This window comes from Bufo gargarizans, chromosome 2 (assembly GCF_014858855.1).
Source record: "Bufo gargarizans isolate SCDJY-AF-19 chromosome 2, ASM1485885v1, whole genome shotgun sequence".
Classification (NCBI taxonomy): Eukaryota; Metazoa; Chordata; class Amphibia; order Anura; family Bufonidae; genus Bufo; species Bufo gargarizans.
In genome coordinates this window covers 245,631,468-245,649,419 of record NC_058081.1, presented here as the reverse complement: position 1 = coordinate 245,649,419, position 17,952 = coordinate 245,631,468, and the positions used below count along the sequence as shown (strand labels likewise).

At 41.4% G+C, this 17,952-nt stretch overlaps 1 protein-coding gene across 3 annotated transcripts in view; it reads left to right on the top strand.

The window, feature by feature from the left end:
* Positions 1-17,952, top strand: part of COG5 (component of oligomeric golgi complex 5) — a 412,214-nt gene that overhangs the window by 373,656 nt on the left and 20,606 nt on the right. For all 3 annotated transcript variants that reach the window (XM_044280195.1, XM_044280194.1, XM_044280193.1), the window contains 2 exons: positions 1,546-1,649; positions 9,182-9,419. In XM_044280195.1, the coding sequence (XP_044136130.1) occupies positions 1,546-1,649; positions 9,182-9,419 (342 nt within the window). The remainder of the gene's footprint in view (positions 1-1,545; positions 1,650-9,181; positions 9,420-17,952) is intronic.

Genomic DNA, 17,952 nt, shown 5'->3' with positions numbered 1-17,952 from the left:
CAGTCTATTAATTTTTTTTTTTCTTATTAGATTACTCGATTAATCGTAAAAAATAAATCGATAGAATACTCGATTACTAAAAATAATAATTTACTGCAGCCCTAGTTGGCACACAAAGAAACCCCTAAAAAACCAAAAGCTAGTACTCACCTGTGTCCTGCGGTGCTCACTCGCAGATGTTAAGGGCCAGGATGGTGAGGCAGGCAAGCACTTATCACTGTGTTGCGTCCTGACATAAACACACAATGGCATCATCACATCTGCCTGCGCTGGGATTTTACTACTGCATAAGCCTCAGGCCTACTAGGCCTCGTGGGGCAGAGAACTTTGCGCTCCTATGCCCCTCCCCAGTATTCAGCTGCGGCGGCTGTCTAGTCGCAGATGGCAACAAAACTAAAAAGTTGTCATCTGCAAATTCTAAGTCATGTGGGCGACCACTTTTTCTCGCCTGACAGGTGATTAGCGGATCATTTACATGAGGTCTCTATCGAGAATGAGTATTCATAGGAATGTTTGTTTCTGACAACTGGCCTAGTAACCTGCCCATGTGAAGGGGCTCTTCGGTTAGGGACTTGGCCACCGAAAAGCTTATTTATTGCCTAATCTCTGCTTTGAGCAACAAAATTTGCTTCAGTGAACTTTCAATTTGATAAATCCATCTCGGATAACTTTTTGGCCTGATACATGGTAACATAATCTCTTTTGGAATTTTGTTGAACATTGTGGCATCCATTTTGATGATAACATTCAAGGGGCTGATGTTGGATGAAGAGAACCTGCTTTACACATAGAAGCCATCTTACTTTATGTATTGAAAGTACTATTTTAGGTCACATGCTTCCAGATGTCATGCTATGGCACCGTCATCCATGTCTGCATTCCTTTTTTGCAAACTGGTATAGAGACTTTTATTTAACAATACTGTGCCACTAGACATGTGTATTAATTTATCTAACATACATATTCTTCTTGAAATCTGGTTAAAATTGAAAAAGAACACTTTGAAATTCTTAATATAGGATGTGAATTACTGAGTTCCTGCTTCCAAAAACATTGCTTGCATATAAGCAGTATGGGTGCAGCCATATGTCATCAAGTGCTGAAGATTAGGCATGTCTGAGCAGATTTTCTACAAGAATTACAGTATATTAGTATGTTTTTTTCATTATATGTGGAATTTACTAGAAATTTAAAAAACTAAAATGAAAAAATCGAATATGTTCTATAGAGGTGTCAATATGGTATTTTCCACTTTAAGTTAGAAAATATAATCATATACTCTGTATAAAACCACAGTTCGTGCTCTTCATGTCGTTTTAGTGAACGTGAAGAACTTGCATTATAATTTTTGCCCTTACTGCTTTGCTTTTCTAAGCAAAATGCATTTTAATACCAAGATTTCTTTGTGATGTTTCCTAATCCTTGTTTTTTTTCTAGTTAAAGATCTTTTCATAGACCGTTTCTTTCCCCTTTTACATTTATAATAAAGATACCATGTCATGTTCATCTCTATTCATTTTCATCCCTGTCTCTCTTATTTATCAGACTATTGATAATCTTATGGGAAATGCTGTGCAGCCTCTAATTAATTCTGTGGGTGACTCTGTTGAAGCCATTATCATAACCATGCACCAAGAAGACTTTTCAGGGTGAGATTTTTATTTTATTTTTAGCACTGTTATTTTAGGTAATTTATGTTGGAATACAGCAACAGCTGCAGCTTAATGCAGGAGGAACTATGCTAAGCTGACAGTAGATGGCGCTGTGTTAAGCATCACTGTTTATTCAAGTGCAGTTCTTCCAAGGTATGTACTGTCTGGTGATGTAGATGTCATCTCTGGTAGTCTCTATCTTGATGGTTTATCTTACAGTTAATGGTTGCTGTTTTGCCCCAAGTAAAGTAAACCAGTTCTTTGTTCCCCCACAATGTCTGTTCATAAAAGCTGCAAACACTGCAACAATTTATTGTGTATGTGGAATTTGTAATGAGGAATTTCAGAGCTTTGATGATGCAAGCCTAGAACACGTTCCCACCATTTACATTGCAATTCTAAAGACAAACCTATTTATATAAAAACATGAAAGTAGTATTTGTGCTTTCCAGTTTTATGGTATACAGGATGTTATATAACAGTGTAACAGTTGAATATAAAAGTGTTAAGGAAGCATTAAGCATAAACATATCATAACTTCGGCATATATGTGTTATTCACGCTCAAGGGGTGGGGGGGTGGGGAGTGATAACTGAAGAAGATGCAATAATTAAAATAGATGTGAAACAGGACAGAGGCAGGACTATAAGGAGCATGTTACATAGGCAGAAATATGAATATCTAATACTAAAGCATTAAACACACCAAGGCTCAGATGAGATCTAGGTGAGAAAAGGCTATTTCCATCTGTAGAATGGTGAAACATGTATTTGACATTTTAATAGTTTTTTTTTTTTTTTGTGGTCCTCATATGTTTTTCTTTATCAAAACAACTGAATAGTTACTAGGGTTCCAGCTAGGGCTGGGCGATTAATCAAATTAATTCAATAAATTTGCGGTTTTGTTCTCGGTGATATTTTTAAAATTCACATTTTTTTCTTCTGAAAACAAATAAAGCCATACATATTTCTTATAGCCATAATTGAACTGATCCATACAATAAGAGTAACATGCTAATTATGTTGCACTGTGAACGTTATATGTATAAAGTGTAAAAAAAAAAAACAATAGTAGAATAATAAAAGTTAATTAACAAGTTATTTGTACTCCAAAATGGTGTCAATGAAAACTACAATTCAACAGAAAAATGTAAAAAATTATTGCCAGAAAAAATCTAAATAGGGGACTTCCAGTTCCAGCGTCAGAATGTGGGGAACCTTGGCTTTAATGCTCCCTCAAACTCAATACATAAATCACAAATATCACTAATTTCAGCAATCCAAGAAATGTCACCAGGATATCTCAGAAGGTAAAAGCCAATATCGATTATAGATCAATTAAAATGTAACATTTAATATAGATATCTAAAATAAAGAGATATAGAAACAAACAGGTATAGACTCCCGTATTGATAGCAGAGATATACGATAATCAACACAAAAATACACTAGTGCACAGCGGCACCTGCCGAGGGCCAAATAAATGTAACCCGATTGCCCTGCCGCCTCCAGGTCATTAGGGTTTATAGTCTCGTCCATCTCCAAAGATTTGATTGGACATCCAGGATGGGTATCATAGATAGCGGACAGAAGAGGGAAACTGTCCTGTTCCTATGTTGCCCTATTCAGGGGGTGCTATTCTAGCCTTAAAATGGCCTAATCATGGAGAACCCGCCCGGATAAGGATGCCCCGATCCACAACCTGTCCCTTCAATAAATAGCCCTAAATTGCCCTATTCTCAGGATAGGGCTATTTATTGACAGGGACAGGTTCCAGATGGGGTCGTCCTTATCAGGGTTGGTAAAAGGTTGGCAACCTGTGTAGAAGACAGACAGTGCTATCATCCCTGTATGTCTTCCTCTAAGCGCCATTCAATGTCCATTTGCAGAGTCTTTTGAAGACCAAGGGAAGATCTTGATCTGTTTATATTATTGGATCAATTGACATGGTTTTCCATTTTGGACAGTGTGGTTTTTGGAATGGTGCAAGAAAAACTGAAGATACTCCGTGTGCATTGCGTTTCTGTATGTCTGTATGTCCGTTCCGCAAAAAAATAGATCTTGTACTATTATTGTCCTCATAACAGACAAGGATAGGACTGTTCTATTAGGGGCTAGCTTTTCCGTTCTGCAATATACGGAATGCATACAGACGTCATCCGTATTTTTTTCAGACCAGTTTTTTGCGGACTGCAAAATACATACGGTCGTGTGCATGAGCCCTAAGTGTACAAAGTGTGTCTTGGGCCCACCCTGAGTGCACTTAAGTGCTCATTTGCATAAAGATTAAAAGTACTTTTTATGCTGAGCTAGCATTACAGGGCAGTGAGCCTGATATAACAGTGAATTTATTGGTGACCTCCTAGCTTTATATATGCCTGGGGACATTTCTTCAATTTCTACACCACCCACCTACTGGAGTGAGATTGCACAAGAAAAAAATACAAATCATAGATGTGTGTAAATCTTGGTGAATTATAGAAATCTGACGACACTGTACACGTGCAAGCGGTGACTGTTCCCCATGCCAAGCAAAAATGGATAAGAGCAGCACACAAAGATCTAATAGAGCAGTCTTGGAATGCAACAGCTGTACCGAACACCACAGATCCAATGTGGTCACAACGAATGATTAAAAAGAAGGTTGCAGCAGCATCTCCAATAATCTTCTTTATTTCTGGTACTTCAAAGCATATGTACAAACAAACAATGCAACGTTTCGGCTGCACTCAGCCTTTGTCGAGCATAATTACAGACTGAATCACCCCACATATAAATAGTAAAACACACATACCTCCCCCAAATGGTTAATCGATTCCTTTGTGTAGGGGCAAGTTCTTACTGCCCAAAAGCCAATCAAGTTGGACAAACATTTCAGTGCTTATTTTGCATAACTAGTGATTACACCTGTGTCCTCACCTTCATCAGATTGCCATGGCGAAACACCTCGGCTCACTACCTATTAGCGTCCATCCGGCGCTACTGCGCATGTCCACAATCAGGACGCTCTTCCGTGTCCAAGGCAATAGTGACCGCAGGCCTAGCATCGCGGAACCCACTAGCTCACATTCGCCGCTTAAAGCGTCGCGAGAATACGTCTGCAATCACATGACATACAGGTCGTAAACAGCTCGTACCGCCCACTTGCCTGGCATCATACCGCGTCATGTTGCCCTGGATACGGCGTAAGACGTGTTAAATCCCTCCACATTCCTCTTAAAGCAAAAGAGTACAGTTTATGTATGTATATATAATCTTGCCCCGATCTCAATAACACTTATATTATTCATAGGAGTAATCCATGTATATTGACCCGGAAGTAATCATGAAATATTAAAAGATACATCCTAATCCAACACAATACACATCTGAGGGAAGAAAATGGTGACTAATAAAAAACTATTAAAACCAATGGATACATAATGTGTATATGGAGGAACAATCTAAAAATCCCCTACATATGTATATGGAGGAACAATCTAATCGATCCCTGCAACATTAAACTCCAAATTGAGTCCACAAGGCTGCCGTATTTCTTAAAGTGTATATCCATTTTAATTATTTTTTCCTCAATAATGTGGAATTCTGTAAGAATTTTTTTTTCTGCATAAAGAGGTGGATTGCATTAAGAAGACCTTCATGGGTCTTGATGCACAGATCCAGAGTCTAATTAGCGTGGATGATTTCACAGCTCATAAATATAAAGTTGTACATCATATTCAATGCCACAAGTCCGAAACAGAGAGAACAAAACAGGACAAATGGCATAGGAACTTAGAGGATTACCAATCTGGCAAAATCTATAACTGGCAGAATCCACAAGGACAAAATAAAGCTAGAAGAAGAAAGGGGAGAAAATTTGAGCAAGGACATTTTGGCTTTACTACTTGTGACTCTGAATCTACAGATGAATCTTCAACATCAGTTTTTTTAGGGGCCAAAATACCAGGTGCCAGGAGATGTCGAAGGGGCGGAAGGAAACATCACCGACCCTGGAAGAGGCATGCCACCCCTACATCCGGGTTCCAGCAGGAATGTGCCGATGAGATCCACCAGGCGCAATCCAAGAAAGTGACACAACTTGTGGTCAACATATCCTCAGTAGAACTGAGCTCTGATCAAATCCAGGTGTTGAGTCGAGGTTTAACTTTATCCCCCACAGGTGAACGTGATTGGTTTAACCTTGAACTTGATTTACAGCGTTTCTTTAGGAGACTACAATTGAAAAGTTTTTCTATGAGACATGATGATGATATTTGGTCACATACCAATAAAGAAGTGGTTGAATTGGCATTCAGTAGGTTAAATTTGAAGAAAAAAATTAAAAATTTCCCCACCACACAACAATGTTGTGGAATTTTATATTGAAATTGTACACAAACAAATAGAAGCTTTGAAAACAACTGATGCTAAATGTGTGAGGGGGAATTTGTCTAGGCAGGAGAGACAGGTCATCAGAACAAGTGTATTACAATCAAACCAGCTGACAAGGAGGGGGGGGGGGGTCGTTATGGACACTGATAAATACATAAAGGAGATTAGGAGGCAATTGCAGGATGTTGAAGAACATGAAGTATTGAAGGGAGACCTGCGTGACATAGGAGTAATTTTGGATGAGGCCTTGCAAGGTAGAATTATTGATTATGAATTGAATAAATACCTGAGAGTGAGTCGTCCAATTACTCCTATGATATACATACTCCCGAAAATACATAAGTGGTTGGAGGATCCACCTGCCCGACCTATTGTTTCTGGCAGGGGATCGGTGTTTAACCCTATTTCAATTTTTCTTGACAGGTTACTTCAGGTCCATGCGACTGCAGCTCCTTCCTATGTCAAAGACACAGGACAATTCCTTGTCAAATTGCGTCCGATACAGTTGCCTGCACAGTGTCTGCTCGTTAGTTTTGATGTTTCCCTGTACACATCTATTGATCATGCCTCTGGATTAAATGTCGTCGATGTGGCCCTGGCTGGCACAGGGCTCTCCAGGGGGCGGGACAGTTTTACATTCACCTTTTGGAGGTGGTCCTGAGAAGGGATTATTTTCTCTTTGGGGACACCGTCTATCAACAGAAGCGGGGTGTGGCCATGGGGTCCGATGTGGCCCCAACCTACACGAACATCTTCATTGGCGAGGTGGAGGACAGACTGGTTTACCGATCCCAATTTTTATGATCTGGAATCGTACTGTAGACAAACTGGCAACTTTCCATGTCTGTCTTGTTGTAATTGTAGCAGTATCAGAAAGGAGATACTTTTTCACACCCATATAGTGGCAAAACATTTCGGATACATGGTTTCTTTACTTGCAGGTCTAAGGACGTAGTTTATATGGTCCAATGTCCATGTAGTCTCGTTTACATGTGTGAGACCACGATGGAGATCAGGGAAAGGATCAATAAACATAGGAGCACAATTAGAAAGAGAATGTTAGATAAACCAGTAGCAAAGCATTTTGTCGAGTGTGGGCACTCCGTCAGCCAACTTTGATTCCGGGTGATTGATGCGGTGGGGACACTTAGAAGAGGTGGTGATAAGGATAAGATCTTGAGGGGAAAAAATAATTAAAATGGATATACACTTTAAGATCACTGCAGCCTTATGGACTCAATTTGGAGTTTAATGTTGCAGGGATCGATTATATTGTTCCTCCATATACATACAGTGTTGTCCTTAATTATTCATACCCCTGGCAGACCAAGGAGGACGCCACTTCTCCAGATAAGGCCTTTGCAAAAGCTAATCTGGACAAAGAAGAAGACTTCTGGTCTTCTGTGTTATGGTCAGATGAAACAAAAATTGTTTGGTCACAATGATGTTTCCTTCGTTTGGCGTAAAAAAGGAAAAGCCTTCAACCCAAAGAACACCATCCCCACTGTCAAACATGGTGGTGGGAACCTAATGCTTTGGGGGGGGGGGGGGTTCAGCCAATGGACCAGGGAACCTAATAACAGTAAATGGCACCATGAAAACAGAGCAATACATGAGGAGTCTCAACGATAACATCAGGCAGTCTGCAGAGAAACTTGGCCTTGGGCACCAGTGGACATTTCAGCATGACAATGACCCAAAACACACAGCAAAAGTTGTGAAGAAATGGTTAGCAGACAACATTAACGTTTTGGAGTGGCCCAGCCAGAGTCCAGACTTGAATCCAATTGAGAGTCCATGGAGGGAGCTAAAGATCAGGGTGATGGCAAGAAGACCCTCCAACCTGAAAGATTTGGAGCACATTGCTAAAGATGAATGGACAAAAATACCTGTGGAGACATGCAAAAAGCTGGTCTGCAATTATAGGAAGCGTTTGATTGCTGTAATAGCCCATAAAGTCTTTTCTATTGATTATTGAGATGGGTATGAATAATTTTGTACTGGACACTTTTTTCTCAAGTGTACATCCAATTTTCACAAAAATGCCTCTTGTACATCGTCTTATTATCTTTTGGGAGACACCTATGTCATTTCCTGTCAAAAAATACTTGCTGGTGGAATAAAAAGTAACTTAGTCAAAATTTGACAGGGGTATGAATAATTTTGGGCGGCACTGTATGTAGAGATTTTTTAGATTGTTCCTCCATATACACATTATGTATCTATTGGTTTAAATAGTTTTTTTTATTAGTCACCATTTTCTTCTCTCAGATGTGTATTGTGTTGGATTGGGATGTATCTTTTAATATTTTATGATTACTTCCGGGTCAATATACATGGATTACTCCTATGAATAATATAAGTGTTATTGAGATCGGGCAAGATTATATATACATACATAAACTTCAGTCTTTTGCTTTAAGAGGGATGTGGAGGGATTTAACACATGTCTTGCGCCGTATCCAGGGCAACATGACGCGGTATGATGCCAGGCAAGTGGGCGGTACGAGCTGTTTACGACCTGCATGTCATGTGATTGCAGACGTATTCTCGCAACGCTTTAAGCGGCAGCATGTGATCGTGAATGTGATCTCATGGGTTCCCGCGATGCTAGGCCTGCGGTCACTATTGCCTTGGACACGGAAGAGCGCCGGATGGACGCTAATAGGTAGTGAGCCGAGGTGTTTCACCATGGCAATCTGATGAAGGTGAGGACACAGGTGTAATCACTAGTTATGCAAAGTAAGCATTGAAATGTTTGTCCAACTTGATTGGCTTTTGGGCAGTAAGAACTTGCCCCTACACAGAGGATTTGATTAACCATTTGGGGGAGGTATGTGTGTTTTGCTATTTATATGTGGGGCGATTCAGTCTGTAATTATGCTTGACAAAGGCTGAGTGCAGCCGAAACGTTGAATTGTTTGTTTGTACATATGCTTTGAAGTACCAGAAATAAAGAAGATTATTGGAGATGCTGCTGCAACCTTCTTTTTAATAATTTGTTCCCTATGCCAGTCACTTCCCTGTGGAGGACCTCAGAACAAAGATTCTCCTAGACACTATGGGTTTACATCCAACTTGACCCGGTTTTATCAGTGACCGTAAATACATGCACACTGCCTTATCTGTATGTATATTGATCTGCTTCCTTTTCAGAGGCCTTATGAGTTCAGGAAAGCCAGATGTTCCGTGTTCCTTGTACATGAAAGAATTGCAAGGCTTTATTGCAAGAGTCAAGAATGACTATTTCCGCCATTTTGACTGCACTGATTTTGTGTACGATAATACTGAAGCCATTGCCCAGAGAGCAATAGAACTGTTCATACGAAATGCAAGTCTCCTGAGACCACTTGGTGAAGGAGGCAAAATGCGACTTGCGGCAGACTTTGCACAGGTAAGAGTATAAACAAAGTACATTGAAACAAAAGCCTTCTGTGATTTTGTAAAGGGGATTTGGGGTGGGGGGGGTTACTATATATCCTAGTGGAGATTGCATAGTAGTGAAGAGTCTTATAGGCCATGCAGTGCTTCTACGCAAATTCGTTTTCTTTCCCCCCCAAAAAAAGGTGTCACCTGCTGGAAGACAGCTAATCTATAAATCAGTGCTTTGAGCTTTTAGACAGGTCTTGAGATATAATTTAGGATTATAGCTAAGCCAGTACCTCATCTGCAGACAGATCTTTTGGCCTGGTTTGAAAACTGTAGAATATTTTTCATGGAACAACCCCTTTAAAAGTAATGATTTATTATTTAAGCAATCAATTTTTTTAGGGGCACTAGAAAATGTCCCCCATTTCAGTTGGCAAACCTGCTTAATATCAATAACTTACAACCTGACATTGTAGTGGTCATTAAGATTATATACTTCAGGCCACAAATGCACGTTCCCAGAAAAGACATACTGTGGCAAATATTTGGAACCAACTAAAAGCAGGAAATACCAGGTTCTGTCTCACAGACCCCCCCCCCCCCCAACAGTGAGTCTATACAGCAGTTGCAACTCTCCAACTGTAGTAAAACTACAACTCCCACCATGCCCTGCTGTAGGCTGATAGCTGTGGGCATGTGGTGAGTTGTAGTTTTGCAACAGCTGGAGAGCCTCTGGTTGGCCATCCTTGCTATAGAGCTTTTACAAATGAACATATCTTTATTGAAAATGTTCTTTTAACAGACAACAAAATAAAAATACTACAGAAAAATGTAAAGTGATGTGAAAACAGTTTTGAATCACAGCTGAAATCATGGATTATATACAGTACAATGCCAAACAATTTGGAAATTCCATAAATCCTGATGCTCCGTTATATATCACAGAATATTAAAAAGAACCTGTCACCACTCCTGACGTGCCTGTTTTAATAGCTTCAGGCATTCCCCATGTAATAGCAATTCTCGAGCATCTATGTTGAGCCATTCCTTTATTATTTGTACTAGAAGTTCTGAATGAATTGCAGTAAGGGTACAGAGGGGAGGTAACCAGTTGAGGGGTATGTCCCTGTACAGACTCACTCTATCCAATCCATTGACGGATCCAGGGTGGGGGCAACGGGGCAATTGATTTTCCCCTTTAACGCTGGCCGCCGTCGCAGTGCCACACTTTAATTAATTACAATACTTGTCCTGCGGCGGGTGGCAACTAAGTTCACATAGGAGAGGGAGTGGTGCCGTCTGGGCAGCAAAGTTGGAAGGAAGAGCCTGAAGCTGCTGCGTGCCCGGCCCACGCGCCTGCTAGTGAGGCGAGGGCGACGACAGCATTATAGTGTTCGTGCCCAGCTGCTCCCTTACAGGATACAAGAACACTGCCCTGGCTGAGACCCGTCCCTACTTCTGTATAATTAAGATTATATATATATATATATATATATATATAAAACGCATATAAAGTATGTACCCTACCCTGCTACCTCTCCTTAGTTATATTACCCCCTGTATATAATGTACCCTGCCTGATACCCCTCAGTTATATACAGAGTACATTATACAGGGGGTAAGATAATCAAGAGGTATCAGGGTACATTATACAGTGGTAATATAACTGAGGAGGGCTATCAGGGGACATTATACAGGGTGTAAGGGGTAGCTCTCGTTCACTGGGGTCGCAACCACACACTTCTTCGTGGGCACCAGGATTTAGGGGCCAAATTGTGCTTTATTGTGGCACACAGCATAACGAAAAACATACAAATCCAAAATAAAACACCTTGCCCGTCTGGGCTCTACCTAAACACATAAGTTTCCCTGACTCACCTCTAAGTACTGCTTAGGGTCAGGGTCTCAGGCTCCAAGCTTTAGCAGGTTCCGCTCATCAAGCGTCAGTCCACACAGGGGAGAGATCAGGCTTCACATAGCCTTGTGGCCCCTCAGTCCTCCTGACTGAGACCACACACATAGAGCCTCTGCTCCAGGATCACACACACATTTCCCCTAGACTGACACACTGAGGGTGGATTTATGCTAGCCTGATTAGAGATCAGTCTTTACCTGCAATCATTTTCCTGCTAGGGAAAAATCTGCCCCGGACTAGGGGGGGGGGTGGATTGGGAGGTCCCACTGCCAAAACCTACCATTCCAATCCAAGTAAAATCCAGCCCGGAATAAATAAAGAAAATAGCTCCAGCAACTATATTTACTGAAGCCAGCGTCATTCTGGATTTCACCCACCTCAGCCAGTTGAGGAACCTGGGAGAGATATACCCCCCTTCCGGAACTTTCCCATGCATTTTACAGTTCACATCGCCACAAGGAGTAATGTACCCTGACACCCCTCCTCTGTTATATTACCCCCTGTATAATATACCCTGATACTCTTAGTTGTAGACAGAGCATTTCTTCTGCTCACACTGTCACTGACAGCCTGACGGGGACATCGCTGCCTGTCTCTCTCTTCGTGCCTCGGGAGCCTGCGTATGTGTGAGCGCCTGCAGCAGGGTGTTGTGTGTGAGTCTGCGGTAAGGTGTGGGGGTCCTGTGTTGTCTCTGCGGTGCGGGGGGAGTGCTGTGATCTGTCTCCTCAGTGCAGAGTGTGATCAGACTGGCCCTGAGCCGCCCGACCCCCAGGAAGACCTACAGAAGACCAGTTTTTGTAACTGATCAGATCTGAGGGCCCCAATGAAAACAAATAATATTTACTGCCCCGTGTGGTCAAAGACTATTACCAGGGACTCTGTATCCACAAGAGACCGGCGCACCGCCATCTTTATAGAAGACTCTACCAGTACTTCAGACAGTCTATTAGATTATATGTGTTAGAGCTGTACGATAGGTTAAATAAAATTGTCTGTTCTTAAAGCATCACATTATTTTCTGTCCGCCGCCACAAAACAATCTGGAAGTGCCCCTCCCGAGACCAGGCTCTGAATCCTCTGATCCAATCAGTGCTGCCATTTTCAGACTGTGCAGGTACACTCCCACAACTAGTTACCACCCCTCTGTACCCTTACTGCAGACTGCTAGCAATTCATTCATACAGTAAGTTCTAGTAGAAATAATAAAGGAACGGCACAACATGGAGTCATAAGAATAGATGTTCCAGAATTGTTATTACATGGGGAATGCTTGTAGCTATTAAAACAGACATGTCAGGAGTGGTGACAGGTCCTCTTTAAATGTGTCCAGATCCCCAATCACTGGCAAAGATTGGCCTATGATAAATCAATATATAAATGCAGTCTTCTATAGAGTAATTCTGACACTGTAGATTGGCCGCTGTCTGTAGTATGCATATTTTTACTTGGCCGTTCTTGACCCTTTATAAGGTATCTGAAGTTCACACTGTGGTTCTCTGAATTATTCATTGTGCTATATTGAAGTATAGTTTTCCTGTGTCTTCTTAAATAGCACCTATAATGGAGCATTCCCATATATTCAGAGTTATTTCTATTGTAATAGTTTTGTGTTCTCCGAATTGCTGTGTGAGAAAGGATGCATGATTTTTCTATGTACAGTGCCTTGCAAATGTATTCACCCCCCTTGACTTTTTTTCGTATTTTGGTGCCTCACAACCAGGAATTAACATGGATTGTTTGAGGATTTACATCATTTAATTTACAGAACATGCCGACAACTTTGAAGATTTAAAAAAAAAAAATTCATTGTGAAGCAAACAACAAATAGGACAAAATAAAAGAAAAAGTCAATGTGCATAACTATTCACCCCCCCCCCCCCGCCCCCTAAAGTCAATACTTTGTAGGGCCACCTTTTGCGGCAGTCACCGCTCCAAGTCGCTTTGGATACGTCTCTATGAGCTTGCCACATCTTACCACTGGGATTTATTTCCTATTCCTCCTTGTAAAACTGCTCCAGCTCCTTGAAGTTGGATGGTTTGGGCTTGTGAACAGCAATCTTTAAGTCTGATCACAGATTTTCTATTGGATTGAGATCTGGGCTTTGACTAGGCCATTCCAACACGTTTACATGTTTCCCTTTAAACCACTCAAGTGTTGCTTTAGCAGTGTGTTTAGGGTAATTGTCCTGCTGGAAGGTGAACCTCCGTCCTAGCCTCACATCACGCACAGAATGGTACAGGTTTTGCTCAATAATATCCCTGTATTTAGTACCATCCATCTTTCCCTCAACTCTGACCAGTTTCCCAGTCCCGGCTGCTGAAAAACATCACCACAGCATGATGCTGCCACTACCATGTTTCACTGTGGGGATGGTGTTCTTTGGGTGATGTGATGTAATGTGTTGGGTTTGCGCCAGACATAGCGTTTTCTTTGACTGAAAAGTTCAATGTTAGTCTCATCAGACCAGAGCACCTTCCTCCATACATTTGGGAGTCTCCCACATGCCTTTTCGCAAACTCACAACGTGCCTTTTTGTTTTTAGCTGAAAGTAATGGCTTTCTTCTGGCCACTCTGCTATAAAGCCCAACTCTATGGACCATACTGCTTATTGTCGTCCTATGTACAGATACTCCAGTCTCTGCTGTGGAACTCTGCAGCTCCGCCAGGGTTACCTTAGGTCTCTGTGCTGCCTCTCCAATAAATGCCCTCCTTGACCGGTCCATGAGTTTTGGTGGGCAGCCGTCTGTTGGCAGGTTTGCTGTTGTGCCATGTTCTTTCCATTTGGTTATGATAGAGTTGATGGTGCTCCTGGGGATCATCAAAGATTTGAATATTTTTGTATTACCTAACCCTGACTTCTCAACAACATTGTCCCTTACTTGTTTGGAGAGTTCCTTGGTCTTCATGGCAGTGTTTGCACATAGGTGGACATCATTTCACTAATTATGTGTACTTCTGAGGGTAATTGGTTGCACCAGAGCTTTTTATGGGCTTCCTAACAAAGGGGGTGAATACATACGCACATGCCAATTTTCTGTTTTCTATTTCCATACAATAGTTTTATTTATATATTTTTCTCATTTCACCTCACCAACTTAGACTATTGTGTTCTGATCCATAACATAGAATTCAAATTAATAAAACATTGAATTTAAGGCTTTAATGCAACAAAATACAAAAAAAGTAAAGGGAGGTGAATACTTTTGCAAGACACTGTATATTCTGTCTATGTGACGTTTGCAGTCTTGCAGTTATTAGTAATATAACCATATGAATAAATTCACCCACTCATGCATCTGTTGTAGGGTCCTTCAATCCATCTCTCCAGCTCTTTGTCTCAGAGGTGTAGTTTGGAGCTGAGTTTTATTCCCTTAATCCATGCACAATTACCAGAGAATGTCACCTTGAAAACTCTGTGTGCACATTGATTATTCCGGGCAGCTGGGAAAACCTCCTGTGCTAGTTAGAAGATAAAGTTAGGGGAACACTCAGCTACTAATTGAATCAGCAGAATTGCTTTTATTGAAAAGCTGATGGCCACAAATCTAATAATGATGGTTGACGTGTGCGGTGTCCATGAGGTTGTCAGACCTCATGTACCTGCAGTGTTCAAAGTGGTGGTTCTTTTGGGAGTTATTTTTCACCTCTTCCTTTATATATAATCTTCACTGAGTTTGTTTCTAGTCCAATATTTAGTGGCGTTAAAGGGGTTTTTCAGGAGTTTTATACTGATGTCCTTTCCTCTGGATAGGTTATCAGTATCTAGTGGGTGGAGGTTCGACTCCTGGGACCCAGTCTATCAGCTGTTTCAGAAGGCAGTGACAACACGTTCTTCAGTCAGGTGGCCTAGGCAAAGGGAAGGGAATGGGGCTGAGCTGCCATACCAAGCACAGCAGCTATACAATGTGCGGCACTTTGCTTGGTAAGCACGAAGAAGGCTGCGACACTAACAGGAGCCCCAGTACACATTTAGGGCATCCTAGAAGTGGTATCCTGAAATACAGTCCATTTATATTTATAGCAAGATCTTATTGACTGAGCCATATGGATCTGCATGGAGTTTGTATGTTCTCCCTGTGTGGGTTTCCTCTGGGTTCTCCGGTTTCCTCCCACACTCCAAAGACATACTGATATACCATAGATTGTGAGCCTCATTGGTGACAGAGAGTGATGATAATGCCTGTAAAGCGCAGCGGAATATAGTAGAGCTATATAAGTGCGTAAAATATGTATAAAGTAGACATCTTTGGTTTCAGAATACAAACAAGGCAATCCTATGGACAAGGCCCATTACTATGCCTACATCTGATTTTCATGATCACTAATTGCTCATAGTGGGAAATGGAAGTAGCATGGGGTCTACTGAGAATTTTATAAGATTTGACGCTGTGAATTTGGCATAAGAGAGGACGATTTGAAGCCACTGCTGGTGTATCAAGTAAATCTGTCAATACACCCTGGTTCTTGAGCAGTGGTGTTAATGAGCGTGATGGGTCTTATTTGTGGATCAGTGTGTGATTGCTAAGTGGGAAACTGTGCTAGGTAATCTTCAAATTACAAGATATCTAATTCACTATATAAAATTCACTACTAGCATAGGTTTTGTTTCACTTCAGTAGGGATTAATAGAGAGACCAGGGAACAAGATGGAGAGAGAGACACAGAAAGATGGAAAACATGGAACAAAGCAGACTTCTGCTACCTGCATAGACTTTCATTTTTCCAGCTCATTAGGCCTACTGCATATGATATGGTTGTAATACATGTTGCTGGGTACTCCAGGGCAGATCTCTTCTATGGCTCATAGACGGATAACTTTACTAGAGGTTAAAGAGGACCTGTCACCTCTCCTGACTTGTATGTGTTAGTAACTACTTATATGCTCCACTGCAATAACTTTTTAAAATTCTTAAAGGGGTTTTTCTGAGATTTTTTTTTTTTACTGATGAACTCTCCTCTGGATAGGTCATCAGTATCTGATGGGTGGGGGTCTGACACCCTGGACTCCCGCCAATCAGCTGTTTGAGAAAGCAGTGGCACTCCTATGAGCACCATGGCCTTCTCTCTGCTTTTCCTAGGCCAATAACAACACCAATCGATCACGTGGCCTAGGAGCAGCTCAGCCCCACAGTGAATGGGGCTGAGTGCCATACCAAGCACAGCCGCTATATAATGTACTGCGCTGTGCTTGGTGAGCTGTGAGAAGGCAGCAGTGCTCACAGGAGCATCGGTGCCTTCTCAAAACAACTGATTGGTGGAGGTCCTATGCACTATGCACTACTTTTTTGCGGTGCGGAGGCACGGCTAGAAACCTTCCGCACTGCATCTCCGGGTTCGTGGACCCATTCAAGTGAATGGGTCCGCATCCGTGATGCGGGGTGCACACAGCCAGTGCCCCGTGTATTGCGGACCCGCCGTGTGCATGAGCCCTAACGGAAACGGGACAGATCCGTTTTGCAGCCCATAGACTTCTATTATGACAGAATAAATAACGAATTGCCTCTAAAGGCATTCCGTTATGCATTCCGTCATAGAATGCATAACGCCATATGGTCCGTGCTAACAGAATCCATAACGCAATTCACTTTTTACCACCCAACGAAGTGTGAACAAATTTCATAGATATTCTCAAAAAATAAAAAAATCTTGGAAAACCCTTTTAAGTATGTAACTGTAAATTGCCTACTGAGCGTTACCATTCTACCACAGTCAGTACCCCAACACTCCCAACTGGTAGCACCATTGTCAATTTATTTATAAACTTCTAGTAGGAATAACAGTGGAACAACAGCACAACATACATTCATATGAATAGTAGCTCCATAATTGTTATTTCATGTGGAATACAATTATTTAATAAAACAGAAATGCCAGGAGAGGGGATGTCTTTTTTGGAAATTTTAAGAGCACTGCCTAGTGTACAAAGAAGTGATCATGCTGTATGATCAGCAAGCATAACTCGGTTTCCGCATCCACAAATAGACTTGAGGTCTGCCTCGTGTACGTGTTTCTGTTGTAACCTTTTTACTGTGCGTAGCTAATGTGACACGTTTTCTATGGGTCAGTCAAAGATTCTCTGGCATTTTAATAACAGTACCATCAGTTAAGACTAGTATTGATGACTTAACAGACAATTACGTAACCTTCCCAAAAATCATAGCTCGTTATGGTATTAGAACTGTCCGTAACCTCAAAATAAGTAACTTCTCAGCCTTCTTGATAGGATGTCGGCACAAATCGCATACAGGATAAGGTAATCTTGGGTGCTAACAGCAATTATTTTATCCTATGATCAGTGGCCTAAAGCACGGGGCATCATGCCATTTGGCGAGGGTTGCATCTGTTTTTGGCATGTCAAGAAAACATTGCGGAGTTACTGAATTAAACAATGATTCCTCCTACAAGTATGTTCCATTACCGTTCTCATTTTCATCAGGCTGGCCTTTCAGATCTAGTTAAAAATAACGGATATATTGATTCACCAATGCAAAGTTAATAGAATCAGACTTATTGCTGTTTGCCATTCCGGGATGTTGACACCTTTGTCAGATCTGTAGTTTCATCTGAGCTTATTGCGTCTCGGTAACAAATAATTCTTGGGATGCATTTTATGGCCAAACAACAAAGGCAAGAAATGGAAAT